General features: G+C 30.2%; 1 protein-coding gene across 5 annotated transcripts; it reads right to left on the bottom strand.

Moving 5' to 3' along the window:
* Positions 1-1920: 1920 nt before the first annotated feature.
* On the bottom strand, positions 1921-13056 carry LOC127248623 (cyclin-dependent kinase E-1). Of its 5 annotated transcripts, none has more exons than XM_051271065.1 (16): positions 12980-13056; positions 12641-12879; positions 11610-11720; positions 11284-11387; positions 10138-10180; positions 9877-9975; positions 8724-8793; positions 8479-8573; positions 8323-8356; positions 8159-8243; positions 7964-8041; positions 7223-7270; positions 6612-6644; positions 6382-6496; positions 2481-2708; positions 1921-2385 (listed from the first exon to the last, which is right to left on the bottom strand). In XM_051271065.1, the coding sequence occupies exons 2-16, from the start codon at positions 12848-12850 to the stop codon at positions 2317-2319; spliced, it is 1422 nt and encodes a 473-aa protein (XP_051127022.1). In that variant the 5' UTR covers positions 12851-12879; positions 12980-13056; the 3' UTR covers positions 1921-2316. The 5 variants fall into 5 exon arrangements, with proteins under 5 accessions (XP_051127022.1, XP_051127021.1, XP_051127025.1 ...); XM_051271064.1 differs by having other exon boundaries at positions 12970-13033; XM_051271068.1 differs by having other exon boundaries at positions 2481-2672; positions 12641-13051.
* Between the last annotated feature and the right edge of the window lie 4473 nt (positions 13057-17529).

Genomic DNA, 17529 nt, shown 5'->3' with positions numbered 1-17529 from the left:
AAGATGGAGAAGAACAAGAATAAAGCAAAAAAAGTTTGAAGAAAAAAGATGGAATGATAGAGAAGAAGAACAAAAGTAAGCGAACAAGTTTGAAGAAAAAAGATGGAAAGCAAAAAAGTTGAAGAAAAAAGATGAAAAAAATGGATAAGAACAAGAATAAAACAGAAAAGTTGAAGAAAAAAGATAGAATGATAAAGAAGAAGAACAAAAGTAAGCAAAAAAAGTTGTAGAAAGAAAATGGAAAAACAAAGAAGAACAGAAAGAAACGGAAAAGTTGAAGAAAAAAAAATAGAAGGATGGAGAAGAAGAACAAAAGTAAGCGAAAAAGTTGTAGAAAGAAAATGGAAAAACAAAGAAGAACAGAAAGAAGCGGAAAAGTTAAAAAAAGAAAAATGGAAGGATGGAGAAGAAGAACAAAAGTAAGCGAAAAAGTTAAAAAAAGAAAAATGAAGGATATAAGAGAAGAAGAAAGATCAAAATAGGGAAGAAGTTGAAGAAAGAATAGAAGTAAAGGAAAATAGAAGATAAAAGAATTAGGGTTTTTTTTGTTGCTGCGGTTTGTATTTATGGAGTGGGTTAGGATTTTTTTATAATTTTGCTTTTGTTTTTTCTTTTAAAAAATTAATTATTTATATTGATAATATAATTATTTAATTAAAATATTATCGGTATGTTTAATACCAATATACAAAAAAATTTTAGGCCAAAAATTTATGATATCCCAAATTTTTTGATATTTTCGGTATAATACGATATAATAAATTGATATTTCAATATTTTCGATTAATTATCCATCCCTAAACAAGAAGAAGAAGATGATGGAAATATGGAGAAGAAGAAGAATAAAACAGAAAAGTTGAAGAAAAAAGATGGAATGATACAGAAGAAGAACAAAAATAAGCGAAAAAATTGTAGAAAGAAAATGGAAAGATAAAGAAGAACAGAAAGAAGCGAAAAACTTGAAGAAAAAAATGGAAGGATGGAGAAGAGCGAAAAAATTAGAAAAAGAAGAATGAAGGATATAAGAGAAGAAGAAAGATCAAAATAGCGAAGAAATTGAAGAAAAGAAAAATAGAAGGTTTTTTTTACTACGGCAGTTTGTATTTGTAGAGTGAGTTAGGATTTTTTTTATAATTTTGCTTTTGTTTTTTTTTTCTTTTAAAAAATTAATTATTTATATTGATAATTAAATTATTTAATTAAAATATTATGTTTAATACCAAAACGCAGAATTTTTTTAGGCCAAAATTTACTGTATATCAATTTTTTTTGATATTTTTAATATAATACAGTACGATAAGTTGATATTTCAATATTTTCGATTAATTATTCATCCCTAAACAAGACAAAAGCGTGGAAATTTGAACGGTCGAATCCATCCGACCGTATTTGCGGCGTTATCTCTATTTTCAATGGACCATGCGGAGAGAGAATGAGTGATGATACTGCCATATTATTTTTCTACAGAAACAATTAATATATCGCAATATATTATTAACTTCATAATATATATATATATATGACTCCACAGATAGACTACACCAATAACAAGTGGTGAGATTTTGTATAATTGAGAATTGATTTACATCGTTTTTTTCTAAGCAGTGGTTTAATGCACAAACGAAACTTCTCATGCTAACAATTTTTAGTAGTCATTTCACAGCTTTTCTTTCATGTTTTATTGATTTTTTTATTTTAGTTTTCCATAAAAGTAAACAAAGGAAAGAAATAGGAGCAATAGCAATAGGGAATAGAAATAATATTGATATTATATTATATTGATATCAAATAAAATATAAGAATAAAATTATTTTTTTCTCCTGCGAGTATATTAATATAAAAATAAAATTATTGTTTTGAAACTGAAAAAAAATAGGAATCAAGACTATTCAAATACTGCATCAAATCCCAACAGCCGTTACTTTGATATTCTTCGGCTTTTCCCCATCAGTTAAGGAAAGGAATCCTTCCTTGCCATTGCCATGGCCATTGGTAGCCAAACACTATCAAACTAAGGCCTGTACTTAGACAAAATGCCTGCCAATGCCATACACAACATGTTCTACATTTTTTGCCAACATTATTATCAACACATCTTCCACATAGATATAAAGTACCAACAGTACATATGTTTGGATGAGATGCGCCCGAAGGTAGCTTAAATATCAAGACCAATACAGACAGCATACATTAACAATATATTCAAGTATGCGCCGAGGCACTAGCAATGTAGCTTCCATAAAGGCAGTAGACTCTTCTGATATAAGAGGGCTTTAATTTTAGAGAGCAAATAAAGTCTATATAATATATATCACCTTAGAAACGCCTAGACTTCTGTGGTGGCGGGTACCCAGGCATCCCCATTCCAGGGTCTTTCCGTCTCATCTGTTATAAATGAAGGAAGGCACTGAGTATTTACTAAGGAAATCAAAATAATATAGAGACAATTGACGGTATAATCATCATCTGAATACACAAACCTGCTGCTGTTGCTGCTGTTGATGAGCCTGCGCGGCAACTCCCCGTTGCATTGCCATGCCACTGGGATTTACCCCACCCATACCTGCCTGAGAAGCAAGACCATAGGCCGGGATTCCAGGAGGTGGCATACGCTGCATGCTAGCCATGGACATTGGTCGGGACATGGATCTATTTTGCATCACATGAGCACCCTGCATGTTCCCAGACATAGAATTTCCAGATGATACCTAATTAAGCGAATTTAACAAAAGCATGAGCTCATATTATATGACTGATATCGATTTAAAGATTAACAAAATCAACAGTTACATAGAATGGGCTCCTAATAGAAAGCCGTTGAAAGAAAAAAAAAAGGTTGTTGTATCTAAGTTGCTATTCAGTATTTGAGATTTATTAACAATTACAATTTAGTGAGTTACCACTTCTGTGCATATACAATTCTATATTACCATAAACTATATATAAAGTGTTCATAAAACTACTAAACCAAAGTTGTCCTAATTGAAGCACCCTCTTTCATGATGTAAATTCTAATTGAAGCAAAACCTTACAAGTTAAGAATCATGAATGAATCTCTAGGGTAACAACATATTGATTCAACTAATCATTTGAATGTCTAATCAAAATGCTCAAGAAATAGGCTACGGAATGGAAAATCATCACGGAGCATATATATGACCTACCATCTGTTTGTGGCACAACATATTAAATGTCTAGGAAAGGTCATTCAGGTCATAAGCAGATACAATATACCAATCTAACTTCTTAGATATTTAAGACTAACAGACCACAGCTGTAACCAAAAAAAAGTGCAGTGCCACACGAATGCTATATAATTTAACAGCATATTATAAAATCAATAAAACTTATATATACTGTAGAATAATTTTATTTTTATTGGAGAGCAGAATAAATTTTTTTAATGGAAAGAGATAGGCAAATAGGTAAGAAGCTGGAGGAGAAAACATGACTTCCAACTAGAAGAGAAATCTATTTCCTTTAGAACCACACTTCACAAAATCCGCAACCTCATTTGTACTATGAGGAATATGCTGAAAAAATGATGTAGAATCTAATGATAGAGACACGGCAGGAGAAGTCCTAAATACCAAAAAATAATCTTGAATTTAATTTTTTATTTTTAAATAGAGCTTGATGCAAAACTAAGAAAAATAAAAATATCATAATTCAAGCAAGAACAGGATAATCATGCCTGGTGGAAAAAGAACAAGAATGAACATATTGAATCTAGATGCAATGCGAAAGTGGAAGAAGTAAAAGGGCAGGGCTAGTGGCAGCCAATGGCCAGAAATCAAATTGTCGAAGCCTATTCCAACACAGAAGCCCTTTATCGAAGAGATCTAGGTTTTATCTATTCAAGGCAATAAAAGGAAGCTAAAATATTTCTCCTTTAATAAAATGTATTATATTATTCATTTCATCGAGAACAAAAAAAAAAAACAGGAATTCACCCACCCCAAATAGTAAATAGCAAGGCCACACCTTCACATGACACGTGTCAATTGGCACTATTTACAACTGTGGGAATACAAGGGATTGTTTTGGTATATTCATTAATAATGGTTTCACATGCTAAACATGAAGTATCATCACAATGATGTGTTTCTTATTTACCTTTTAGAAACTCTAGAAAGATGAAGTGCGTTGCGTGGACTATCTTTCACTGGCTTACACGATCAATTTGGCCATTCATAAGTGATTAGCATTCTAAATCATCATAGAATTAATTTATTCATAGCTTTCCAATACAAGACCAAGTTAGCCTTCACACAATACCATGTATTTCTTTTTCCTCTATCTACGGCTCTACCTAGTGTACATAGGTAAAATTTCACAATCACTTAACCAAGTGTAGCCTAAACCGTTGTTGTGGAACCACTTATTACAATTCTAAAATTGCTAGTTTTGTGTTCCTCTCAAAGTTCAAAGTGAATCACAGGATGTTGGTCTTAATAAGGATCTAAAATTTTCAATTTGATTCTAATTTTTGTTCTTAGAAAATTTCCTGTTTTGATCCCAAAATTTAATTAAATGTGCTAGCTGTTAAATTTGATTTGTATTTGGTAAGTTGAAATAAATAAATAAACAAACACACACACACAAACAAACAGTAAAATAACATAATTTACACTTAGAATGTTGAAAAAAAAAAAATCATATAATAATTTCAAAGCACAAATGATGCAATGTATCTATATCATGTAGAATATGTAAAAATAAAAAGTCTACACAATATTAGCATATATATGATACAATGTGTGAATCAAAATTCTCTCTACACCATAAAATTTAAAATTTGGATCAAAATTGATGCAAGCAAATTAGCAAAATATATATGTACTTTTCATAATAAATTATTTAGTTTATTCATCACCCCACTAATACTATTTTACCAAATATTATCTTCTCAGAAATGATATAAAATTTAACTATATTATATGTTCAAATTAAATTGTGGGGCAGTGAGGTAAAAATATAATAATAGCAATTATTATATCAAAGGTTTGAAATCTTACACATTTATAAGGTCGGGGAGTTAATTTGTATGGAAAATTTCTCATGAAAAAACTGTTTAGTAATGCAAATATTATATAACATATTAGTTATTTATATATAGTACTATTTAGTTTATAATCGTTCTTCTGACATTGGGTGGTTTTGAACTGAAATTGACCAACCTGGTTTCAAAGTTTATAGACCTAGGGACTAATGTTACACTTCTAGTCAGGTTTGTTACAAATAGAAGAGTTTCCATCCAAATCAAATGTGTGAAAAAGTTAGTGAAAAGGAGGTAATCAATCTTAAAGGAAAGCAGCATATGATTTAACCAAAATCAGTAAGTAGAGTGCTAAAATCAAATTTCTAGTTTAAAATGAAAAGAGAGAGAATAATTCAATGACAAGCACAAGAGCATGCACATCAACATATTATAAAGTTAAATATACTCTCATTTGTAACTCAACACATAATTGCAATATAAAACAAGAATCAACGTTAAGTAAGAATGCGAAACATCCATAGCTAAATACCAGGAGAGCAATAAATTATCACTATATTTATTTACAAAAATCTGTCACGGGTGTTCAAAACTCAATTTTGGATTACAGATTTTTTTATCTCCAATTATTACTGCTTCCAAGTATTGTTCAAACCAACGAGCCATCATTGCCTAAATTGTGATCGTAAAATTTTCCCAATGAGAAATAAAAAAAACTCCCTCCTCCCGGACTTCTTATGTCACTTTGTCTAGGTGTGGACACTAAAAATAAATAGTATTTTAATATAAAAATAGGATAGGTAAAAAGTAAAGTGAGGTATTATAGAAAGTTATTAAAGGTCATTAAAAAAGAATTAATGGGGTAAGTTGAAAAAGTAATAACAAATTGGTTATTATTTGTTTAAATAAGAATAATAAAATTATGAGTGGATAAAGTTATTTAATATAGCTAGACTATCCAAATAAGTTTGGCAGGCATCCAAATAAGGAAAATTGATATAAATATCCCAGATGGAGGAAGTATTTAATTTTACTAGTAATAATGCAAAGAGCAGTTTTAGCCAATAAAACATATAGCTTTGCTTAGAGCATGCACATGCCCTTAAGTTGACAACACAAAGGGTTTTCAAGGCATTCTAAGCTTGTGTTCAGCTCAGGTATTATGACATGTCAATAGCAAAAGTAACAGCAGAGACTTAAAGCTGCTGCAGAAATCCTTCAGATGAGGACAAGTCTCTGCAACATAGCTACGACAGTTGCAGTTTCTGTTTGCTTTTTTGTCTCAGAGGACTTCATGTTTTTGTAAAGTTACTTATTACCAAAACACAGTTCTCAATCTATATGCTTCAACTAAATCAAACAGAAAGTTCATGCTCACTAACCCATACCGCTTGAGAAGGCTGCAGGCTAATTGTTCCTTCAATATCAGTACTTGTATCCACGGGTCGAGTTGGGTATCCCACAAGTTTCTCTCCAGGTTGAGGTGAGACCAGTGAACTGTTCCAATTTTAACGTTAAATCAGACCTCACTTATTGTATGAGAATTTGCAACTGGGTAAGAATAAATTTAAGTATTCAGAAAATGCAACAGTTAAGGAAGATTATGACATACTTGCGTCCTGGCAAAGGTTCCATCCGAAAATACCTGTATTTATTAAAGGAAAGAACATAAGATTAATATCTCGTTCAATTTTTTGGTATGATGTATCAAATAATAAAAATTTCCCGTATATCGTATGGCTATAGTATTGCTTATATGTATGCTGTGTGACTCAAGTAATATAATAGACGCCAGTAAAATAAATGGCTGCTTGGGGTCCATTACCCCATTTTAAACACCAAGATTGCATCAAACTTTCATTAACTTTGGCAGCCAAATAATATGACAGAATGCAATTAAAGCTCAGACAAGTAAGTAGTAGCAAATTGGACCACAAGATTCCAAGCACTAATAATCACATGAGATAATGAACTTTATCGCAGCATTAGTTTGAAGAACAGAGCCCATGTACTCATCACGAGGCCCAAAACGTTATATAAACCAAAAGAACTATACTGTCAATTGGGCAAGAATAGAGAAAACAAACGCTTGATGTAGGACAGGGGTAACCTTTTCAACTACAGGTACCACAGGAATTATAAAAATGCACAAGCAATCACGTGTAGGAGCATTATTAGAGACAGGGATCAATAAACTGGCAGGAGAGCAGGTTAAATACATACTCATGTTCAAGAGCTTGTGCAGCAGTTATTCTTTTTTTAGGATCATACCTGCAAATAACATCAGCCAAGATTGCATGTCAGTTATTTCATTCAAGATTGTTGTAGGGTAAAAAAAACTGCCAAACTCCAAAAGAACACACCCTTATGTTTTGAAAAAAAAAAATAAAAATTAATTACTGTTCATAAAAAAAAAAAAAAAAAAAAATCTCTTAGAAATATCAAATCAAAAATATAATTTTCATTTATAATAGTACTCCCTCTGTCACTTTCCTTTTTTGCCTGTCCCCTGAAAGTGCTCTTATTTCCTTTTTTGTCTATACCCTGAAAGTGATCTTATTTCCTTTTATAATAAAAAAAATTATACTACTTTTTGTATTTTCTTACTATAAAAGGTAAAAAATAACCAAAAGTACACTCCACATTAAAACTGGTGCCCAAAAGTTTGAGCACATTAGGGAGTACATCAAAGCATATCATCTATTCAAAACATCACATTCAACACTTTTTATTTCACATCAAACAATTATTTTCCAAAACATGTATTAAGTTATATTGAATCTATGTAGGTACAATTTGCACACACTAATAAAATCTCCCTACTTTCCAAATTAAATGCAATAATTTAGATGGGACAGAATCACAGTTTGACTCTTTATAAGCATGTCAAGTACACATTAACCCAAAGCATAACAGTAAAAAATGTCAACATATGTTTGCATATGTTGAGCTACAACCACTTACTCAAGCATCTTGGAGAGAAGGTCAAATGCTGGATTTTTGGTAGATAAGTGAACTACATTGTGAAGTCCAACATTGTCACTGCAAAAATAGACATAAATCAAATCTGTCAATAGCACAAAATCATAGTGACAGCATGCAACAGGCAACAGGAGACATATTGATATGCATAATAGAAGAAAAATGAATGCAACTAACTATTTAAGCCCTTGGATATGTTGAACGTCAGCCTGCCAGTGAGGAAGATTCACAAGTGTAGGCCACTTTTCTGGAGTGGGATGACCTATAGTCACAAGCAACAATTTATCAACTGCATAAATAAAAACTATAACAAAAATGACTCATCAAAAGAGCATTCTCACCTAGGACCCTAAAAATTTTGTCAAGTTGATCGAGCTGCATCATCAAAATAAATTTCAGAAAAAGACAGATAGTGCCTTAGAAATATGCTGTATTCAACAATAAATTGAGTACAACAGATTGTCGGTAACAAAGGTAGGAAAAAGAAAAATATTCACCTGAAAAGGATTAGGAGTCCCTTTAACTTCTTGCCCTTGAAATAGTGGCTTTAAGGTTAGAAGCTCAGCAAAAATGCACCCCACAGCCCATGTGTCTTTTCCAACAACCAAATTACTATCAGTTAGATAGTGACTTAAAACATCAAAAATGTCTAATTATTGTACCAGCTATGAGTACAAACGTGAGTAATCCTTGTTATTTAAAAGGTTTGAATATTGAGTTGACGATGATCAAGATGTCTTACCAACAGCACTTGTATAATGTTTTGCTCCAAGGAGTAACTCAGGCGCTCGATACCATATTGTAACAACAACCTATAGTCAACAAATAATAAATAGATAACAGAAACAGAAATTTAAGAACATACATAACAATAGGTAAAAAGTTTGCCAGGGATGCAGAGTGGATGCTTAGAAAGCAAATATTCTTTGAAATATTGGCACATCAATGTTGGTTGCTAAAATTTTTTATAGTATCACATATTCTTAAACACCATTGAAGAAAACAGGAGCATAAAGAACAAATCGAGAAACAAATCCCTCATGTTATGTCATTTACAACACACTTGAAATATCCAAATACAAGACACGTATTCAAATACAAATGATGTAGCCAAAAACAGAAACAAAATGAAAGACAACCATGCTCCAACTCCTGAATGTAGTTAAACCTAATAATAGATGCAGCATTCAAGATCAAGGAAATGGGTCTTTTTATCTTTCTTAGAGCTTGGCCAAACTAAATACTATGAAATTTCCCATTTGTAGGTTTTTTATTTTTTTTTTTCAGAAGCAAATAACAAGATCTAATTGAAGGCACCAAGAGGGTGCAAAGTAAGTCACAAAATTGGTGTTATCTAAAAAAGCACTTCATGAGCCTAACCAAGAATCCATTGCTTCTAGTAATGAAATAACATCTCAAGAAATAGTTTTACATATACCAAAGAGGCACATCCCTAACCAAACTCTCTCTACATTCATCACAAACTTGAGTATTTTGTGCATACATACCATTCAAGAAATAGAATGTCACACACTTTCAATCGTTTTCTTTCCACATCTATCACTCTGGACCCTAATACGTGCCATAAAAATCCCTAACCCTCGTTTCCCCAACAACCCAACTCCAATAATAGCATGGGCCAGCACCCATAATCTCAGCACCAATTTGTATAGCTTTCAAACATGCTAAACAATGCTCATCAAATACTTAATTAAAGGAAACACAAAAGAATACAAATACTGGAAGACACAATTCAAAAGCCAACTACTGAAAGACACAACAGCATGAAGTGGAATAACTAACTACAGAACAGGGAAAGAGAAAAGAAAAGGTTTTAGAACTTGAGGCTGAGGAAAAATGAGAAAAGCTACAGAAAATAATTTTGTTTGACTTACTCCATTTTCAAATAGCGGCTTTAGGGGGGCTTGATATATTCTAGCGAGCCCAAAGTCAGCTATCTTTACAACTCCTTGTTCTTCACCATCACCCATTACCTGGTAATTAAAAGATTCAGATGAATGATATAGAGATAAAGTCGAGTTAAGAATCATGTAATGACAATGGTACTAGAAATTGTTAGATCAATTATCACATTAAATTGAGATAATTGAGAGGCAAAACAGAAACAGAAAATAAATGAAATGAAAGAATTTTACCAAAATATTTGATGGTTTCAGATCTCTATGCACAATCCAGTTACTGCAAAAATTGCAACCATGTGAGAGTTGACCGTGACCCATTTATTGACTAAAACTGCAGGCAAAGAATGAGTAAAAGTTGAAGCTACTCTTTCTGCCATCAGAAGTCACTGTAACTTTCATGTTAAAATAAATAGGAAGAGTTTAAATATGTTATACAAATAAAATATGGGCATTCTATAGAACTTTCTTTTACCCTTTGCCAATAGAAGGTCATTGTTCTCTGAACAACCTTTCTTCTGTTGGTGGGGTTAAGTCGGAACCCAAGTGCTTATATCCAAAGTTAAGGTAAGATAAATTATTAACTAATTCTGGGTTTTTAGTTCACCCAGTATGCCAATGCCATGCATACAAGAAAAGGGAAAAATAAATAAATAAGACACAGAGAGAGATCTAAATCATGTAATATACTAGGACAAAAAATTATATATTTGCAACCACTATTAAAAATAATCATTAATCTTTTTATACATTCTCTGGATAATTTGAATTTTACAAACTAATAGTGTAAGCAAAGAAGATAAATCAATATGAACTGATATCTCAATAGCAACTGGAAGGTTTGTATAATTGAAAGTCAACGAAGCCATATATGTTAAAGATGCAAAAGACTAAATGATCCAGATTCAGAGATTGGTCTAAAGTATGTACTTTCAGCATCAACTCTTTCAACTTGATGAGTTTGTAAACATTCATTATTTTGAATATACAAAATAAGCACTCTACAAGAGTATGTTACTTCATACAAGTAGAAGATAGATTTTAAAATACTTACCACAGTCGAACCAAATCTACCAAGTCATCACACAAAGAAACAAGTGTCACATCAGCAGTGAAGGTGCAAAGATAAATGATCGATACAAAAGAAATGTCACAAGATGCTCAAAATTCCGAAATCAGGGTGCAAAGATAAATGTTTGATGTACTTAAATTTGACAAAGCATATGACACTCAGGTAAAAGGTGGACACTGTGTTTCAATAGAGCAATTATTTAAAATGGGCCACAGTATTTGACTAGTACCTACTTTTTAAGAGTTAACTTAAGTAGGATAATCTAAAAATAATATTATTTGTGTTAGATTTCTTCAAAAGAACTATAGAACCTGTGAAGATAGTTTAGCCCATTGAGAAGCTGCCACAAGATAGACTTAATTGTGAATGGATTGATTGGTTGGTTGACCTTGTCACGGTGATGCCTGATGATTTCCTGTCAAGATTCAGAGAAGTCCAATAATTTCTAAAATTGGAATATAAAGCACATAAATAATTGTTTATTTTCATTTTCTTGAACTTTTTGGAAGGAGAAGGGGTGTAGGTTACAAGGATAGCATTTAGACAAAGAGCCAGTAAAATTTATCATTATCAGCAGTGAGTATGGTCCACAGCAAATCATGAAAATGTAAACAGACAAAGCATTGAGTTTACTCACATAAAGATCATGCTCTGCATAGTCAAAAGCCAGATAAAGCGACATGTCCACATGATTGATGTGAACATTTGCAAGCTTTACAACATTCTCATGGGAAATCTCTCGAAGCAGCTGCAAAATAAAACACTTACAATTAAAATCAAGAAGAGGGATTCAAAGGTTTTACAAGGAAAAAACACAGATGTAGGAAATGAATTAGACGACACAAAACTACTACAACAAAAGGGTGAAACATAGTTATAAAGCATGTTTTACCCTTCAGCATGAATAAAACAGAGGAAGGGAGAGATTTTTTATGTTGAAGAAAATCCTTTTTCTGCCAACACCGCAGGATCACAAAAAGTCGGATGCATAACAATTCTACCACCGTAACTCATAGTGAAAAAAAAAAAAAAAAAAGCACTTTGAAATTAAAAGTAGCAGAGCTATAAATTCTTTCCAGGATCAACATTACAGACATAACAGAAGAAATTGAATAAAATCTCACATTAAATAAACTAACAAGATTCAACATACTTGATCCATGTTCTCTTTTTTGGCAAGAAATATCATTTATCTCTAAAGAGGCATATCTAAGTTTCAGACTCAGTTCAAAACACAACTCCAAATCCAGTTCAAAACACAACTCCAACTCCAACTCCAACTCCACTTCAATAGATAAAACAAAATCCAACCTATTTATTGCATTTCCTCACCCCACGTGTAAACTCATTAATCTATCTAAAACCAGTCACGCCCATTGCATCAAAACTCACTTCCAGTATTGTAGCATTCTGGAATCACACAAAATCCATCAAATAAAAAAGATACCAAAGAAATTTAATAATAATAATAATAATAATAATAATAATAATAATAATAATAAATGTTCTACGTGATCTTAATCTAAAAGAAAACAAAGCCCCTAAGAACAGCGAAAAACCAATAGCACGCACCCATGGCGAGCACGCAAGATTAACTACACAAAGGCGCAAACACAATCAAAATCAACAAAAACATGCGTGCAACCAAGTGAGATGACGCAAGATTACCATGATCTCACGGATGGCGGTCGGAGAAACGCCGTCGCCATCTTTCGACTGCTTGAACTTCTTGATGGCTATGGATTTGGAGCGATTCGACTTAATCTTGGCTAAGAACACCAACCCATACGTTCCTTCCCCGATTTTCCCAATCACATCGTATTGCTCCAGCCACTCCGGCTTGTTGCTGCCCGAATTGCCGCCCCTTCCATCCCCCATTTGTTCTTCGACTACTTAAATAAATTATTCTGCAACAAACGCTTAAATCTGAATCCAATCGGCGATACCAGACGCTAGACGACGCTTATGGTTCAGCAGAGGAAATCCCCGTACAATACCAGGTATCACCTTGCGATTTCCACGAGGAATCTTTCCCGTTTATGCGCGACCGCTGTCAGCAAAAGCAGACCCGCCTCGTTAAAATCGACAAATCGTGACCTGAATAGCGATTTTAATTTCTTTTTAGCAAATCGTGTTTACATGAATAGCGATTTTTATTAAGTGGCGGTTTCTCTCATAAGTCGCAACTGTGGTTAGATTTTAAACTTTCAATGCTTTTTATAGAATGTAATAAATCTTTATACATATTAAAACATTTCTTATAGTTATTATTTTTTTATTTCTTATCCAAATCATATATATTTCAATATTCAATTGCTTCAATTATAATAATTATATTTTTCATTAAAGGTAATAGTATTATTACAATAAAAAAAAAGCATTAATAACAGTAATAAAAAAAAAAAAAAAAGTGATTATAACAAATGTCCAATAAATTTATGAAAGAATTTTTAAAATTTTATTTTAATTATTTATATGTATATATAAAATAAATCTATTAAATCAGATTTTAAGGTTTTGTTTTTTTTACTTAAAATTTCTTAATATATTTTTTTAAAAAATAATATATTACATATATTTATTATTTTTATATTACTTATGTTATTTTCTATATTTTATATAAAAAATATTTTTTTAAACCAGAATACAAAATAAAACACACTTTTCGATATTGGAAGATATGTGGAAGAAATTAGTATTACATTTATCTTTTATATAATCGATTTTATTTAGAGAAGTATTTTAATTAATTACTTTAATAGGTCAGATTTTAACACTCTATTTTAGTATTCTAAATTATATGGAAGTCAAAGTAATTCTTATACCATATATAAAATATTGCACATTTAGTTTATGGTAATCAATTTATAAAGGTAGAAAGTATTTTCATTGTTTTCTTTTATTCTCTATTTCATATAAAATGTGAACATTTTTTATTTCAAATTTTGTATGTAATTTGTTTTTTTTTTTAATATGATTATATAATTTAATTACATTTTAAGTTTTATAGTTTGTAATTTTTTTAATCATAATTAAATTATTTAATTATTTTAATTTTATTTTATAATTATTTTATTAATATACTTTTTAATTACTTATTAATTATATTTTACCTAAATTTAAATTTTTATATCTACAGTAATATAAACAATCTAGGCAAGACTAAGAAAGTATATTTTATTAATAGATAACTTTTTTCATCTAATTAAAATAAAACATGTAATTTCATTTACTTGAATATTTAAGTAGTTAATCATCTTTAATATATTGATCGGTTATATTTTAATGCCAAAAATTGAAATGGTGTGTTTCTTTTGTCAAATTTCTTCAAAGTTTATTATTTCAACTATGTGTTTTAAATAAATATATATATATTTTCTTTCAAAGGTTATATTTTCTTTTGAAAAAAATCCGAGATTTTTACTATTTAGACTCTGCGTTTTTCGAAAAAATACTTCATCCGTTTCATAAAGAAATATCAATTTGCTTTTTGCACGTAGTTTTAGAAATATTAGTATTATATTAGGATATAAGTAGAAATAAATTAGAAATAACTAAAATAACCTTATTAGTATGTATGATATAAAAGTAATGATATTTGTGTAATATATTGTACGTTGTAAGGGTATTTCTAATGTTAGGTAGATATTACAATTACTAAAAAAAGAAATTGATACTTTGTTATGGGACGGACTAAAATGGAAAAATAGATATTTTGTTATGGGACGAAGGGAGTACATTTTTTTCTCTCACAAAACATACCATCTTACATTATTTTAATACCAAACTCAAACAAAAAAATTTTCAAACCCATCAAAAGAAACACTTCCTTTAAAATTAGATCATTGTGTCATTTTTATTTTTTATTTTTTTTTTGGTCTTTAAAAAAAAAAAACAAAAACAAAAAACAAAAGAAAGAAATAGAAGAAAGAAGAAGAAGAAGGTGGAGGAGGAGGACATCATTTCGTAAACCACTGTGTTTGTTCTAGTCTCATGAATAATATATATGTGAAATAATAAGGATAGAACAAATTGAAAGTAGAATGAAGAGGTTGAACTTTGACAAATATAATTTGTAGAACTATAACATATTGAAGTTGGATTGTCTATGATTTGTAATAAGTGGTAAATGTATTTTTATTTAGCTAAATTCATACCATATTGGCATCTGTGGCGCCCAGCAGGGGTCCTTTTGTGATAGACGGTGCAAGGTGGGTAGAGAAAGTTCACTGGTCAATTCAACACTAGTATGATATTGTCCGTTTTTGGGTTGAGTCCGTACGGATTTATTTTTGAATATTCTCTAAAAAAACCTCGTACTAGTGGAGTTCACTTGAAAATTATAAGATATGAAATTTTCTTCACAACTTCCAATGTGGAACTTGGGTTTATACTCCAATACTTTATAATGCCAGTGTTGAATTAGTATTCTTATGGGCTCTTTCGTATTTTGAGAGTATGTCAAAAACGAAGCTTCAATATATAAATGTGCATATATATATATATATATATTTGGTTCGATTCAATAAAAATAATTTTAACTTGAATCTTGTTTGTTCATTTTTATATTTATTTATTTATTTTTGCTAAAAACACATCAAAATGAAATGAAAAATAGATGAAATCAAAACAGTACAAAAGATAAATAGCTAAACGGTAAAAAAGATAGAAATCAAAATATTTTGTGCTGTATGTTTGTTCTTTTGTATGTCCTTTAAATATATATGTTTATATAAATATTTTTGTAAATTTTATTATTATTTATTAAGAATATTTAAAAATATATATATATATTATATCGAATACTTTTTCTATAAAATATCAAATCAATTTTAAAAAATTTAAAACTTTTATTTACACATAAGTAATATTGATTTTTAATACCAATGTCTTGATCTTGGAGTTGAATAAATAAATAATATAGATATCAATAATGTGGACCACTCACTCATTAATGGTCGCCCCCGCCGAAATGCATGGCCCCGATTTCAGTTTAGAATGTTAATTAATATTTATTTGTAATTAATGTTAAGGTAAACTGTTTTTTTTAATCCGTAATTGGACCCCTGGTATTCTAGTATAGTAAGTGAAGTCTATCGCAAATTAGGTGGAAAATTTTCGTTGTTTTAGTCCTCCGGCGCCGAAGATATCCGTGTGGCTCGCCGGAGGTGACGTGTCCGCCAGGTCTTGCTGACCTGGCGGACGGACACGTGAATTTTTTATTTTTTTAATTTTTTTTTTTAAATTGGACTAAATTAAAAAATGGCAAATAAAATTAAAAATAAATTAAAAATAAGTTTTCTAAAAAATTTAAAAAAATGAAAAAAATAAAATAAAAAAATCCACGTGTCCGCCAAGCTAGCGCTTGGCGGACGTGCGCTTGGCGGACACGTCACCTCCGGCGAGCCACGCGGGCGTCTCCGGCGCCGGAGGACTAAAACAACGAAAAAATTTCACTAATGGGACTAGTTTGCGACATGCTCCACTTCCGGAACTAAAATGATAAAGGGGTCAGTTACATACTTAAAAAAACAGTTTCTACGTTTAATATTAGCAAATTGAGTTTTAAAATTATAACTTTAATCAATTACTACATTAGTGTAGGCTTGTGTATCCCCACCTTAGATTAATTAATAAGTTTCCATTGCGTGTGGCCACCATCCGTACTACAAACTCTTAAGATATGTTTGGTTATAGGTTAAGTATTAAGTTGAAAATTAATTTATGGTATGTCATTTATCATGTTAACATAAATTATATGATTAAATCAATTTTAAATTTTGTATTTAAATATATACAATATAAATTTTATTTTGTAATAAAAAATAAAATTTGATATAATACATAAATAATAAATATAAATATTTATTTCTTTATAATTACCTAAATTAATTTTATATAAAAAAGTGTAAATTTATATAAATATTTATTTATTAAAAATATCAAAAGTGAACCCATGTAATTTAAATATTTTTTTAAAAAAATATAGTACTCCCTCCCTCCGTCCATAAACTAATGTCCTATTTTTTTATTTGGGACGTTCAACTATTGTCCTATTTCTTTTTTTTTAAACACAAATTTTATATTTATACCCTTAATTCATTTATTACTTTTAATCCCTACCATACAATTAATGGCAAATTTGTCAATTCATAACAAAAAGACGATCACTTAGAAAAATAGTACAAATATACTTTAGAACAATAGAAATTGGCTGGAGAGAGAATTGAATAGAATACAATCATTAAACACACTCTTAAATTTATTTTTTTTCACATATATAAATTGATGGGTATATTTACTTATTAATACTTTTTTCAAAATGTTTTTCTTTTAAAAAAAAATTATAATAATTTCAAAAGTTATTTTTTATACAAAGATATGTCATATTTAATTATTATTGCATTTCAGAAATTGTGAAAAAAGAAAAGAAAAAAAAGGGTTGTGTTTAAAATTAATTTCAAAGTATTTTGTAATGATAAGTTAATTTAAATAGAAAATATTTTAAATAAATAGTGATATGATCCTTTAAACAGAAAATAAAATCTTAATATAAA

The sequence above is a fragment of the Andrographis paniculata genome, unplaced genomic scaffold (genome assembly GCF_009805555.1).
Source record: "Andrographis paniculata isolate CXL003 unplaced genomic scaffold, ASM980555v1 Contig34END, whole genome shotgun sequence".
NCBI lineage: Eukaryota > Viridiplantae > Streptophyta > Magnoliopsida > Lamiales > Acanthaceae > Andrographis > Andrographis paniculata.
This window is presented reverse-complemented; position numbering and strand designations above follow the sequence as displayed.

What these genes read in the sequence shown, in the direction of transcription:
- LOC127248623 (XM_051271065.1), bottom strand. Translation starts at nt 12,850, where the DNA reads ATGGGGGATGGAAGGGGCGGCAATTCGGGCAGCAACAAGCCGGAGTGG. An exon ending in ACATTATACAAGTGCTGTTG is followed by an intron (nt 8,574 to 8,723) that starts GTAAGACATCTT and finishes TTGTTGGAAAAG; the next exon opens with ACACATGGGCTGTGGGGTGC. An exon ending in AACAGCAGCAACAGCAGCAG is followed by an intron (nt 2,386 to 2,480) that starts GTTTGTGTATTC and finishes CATTTATAACAG; the next exon opens with ATGAGACGGAAAGACCCTGG.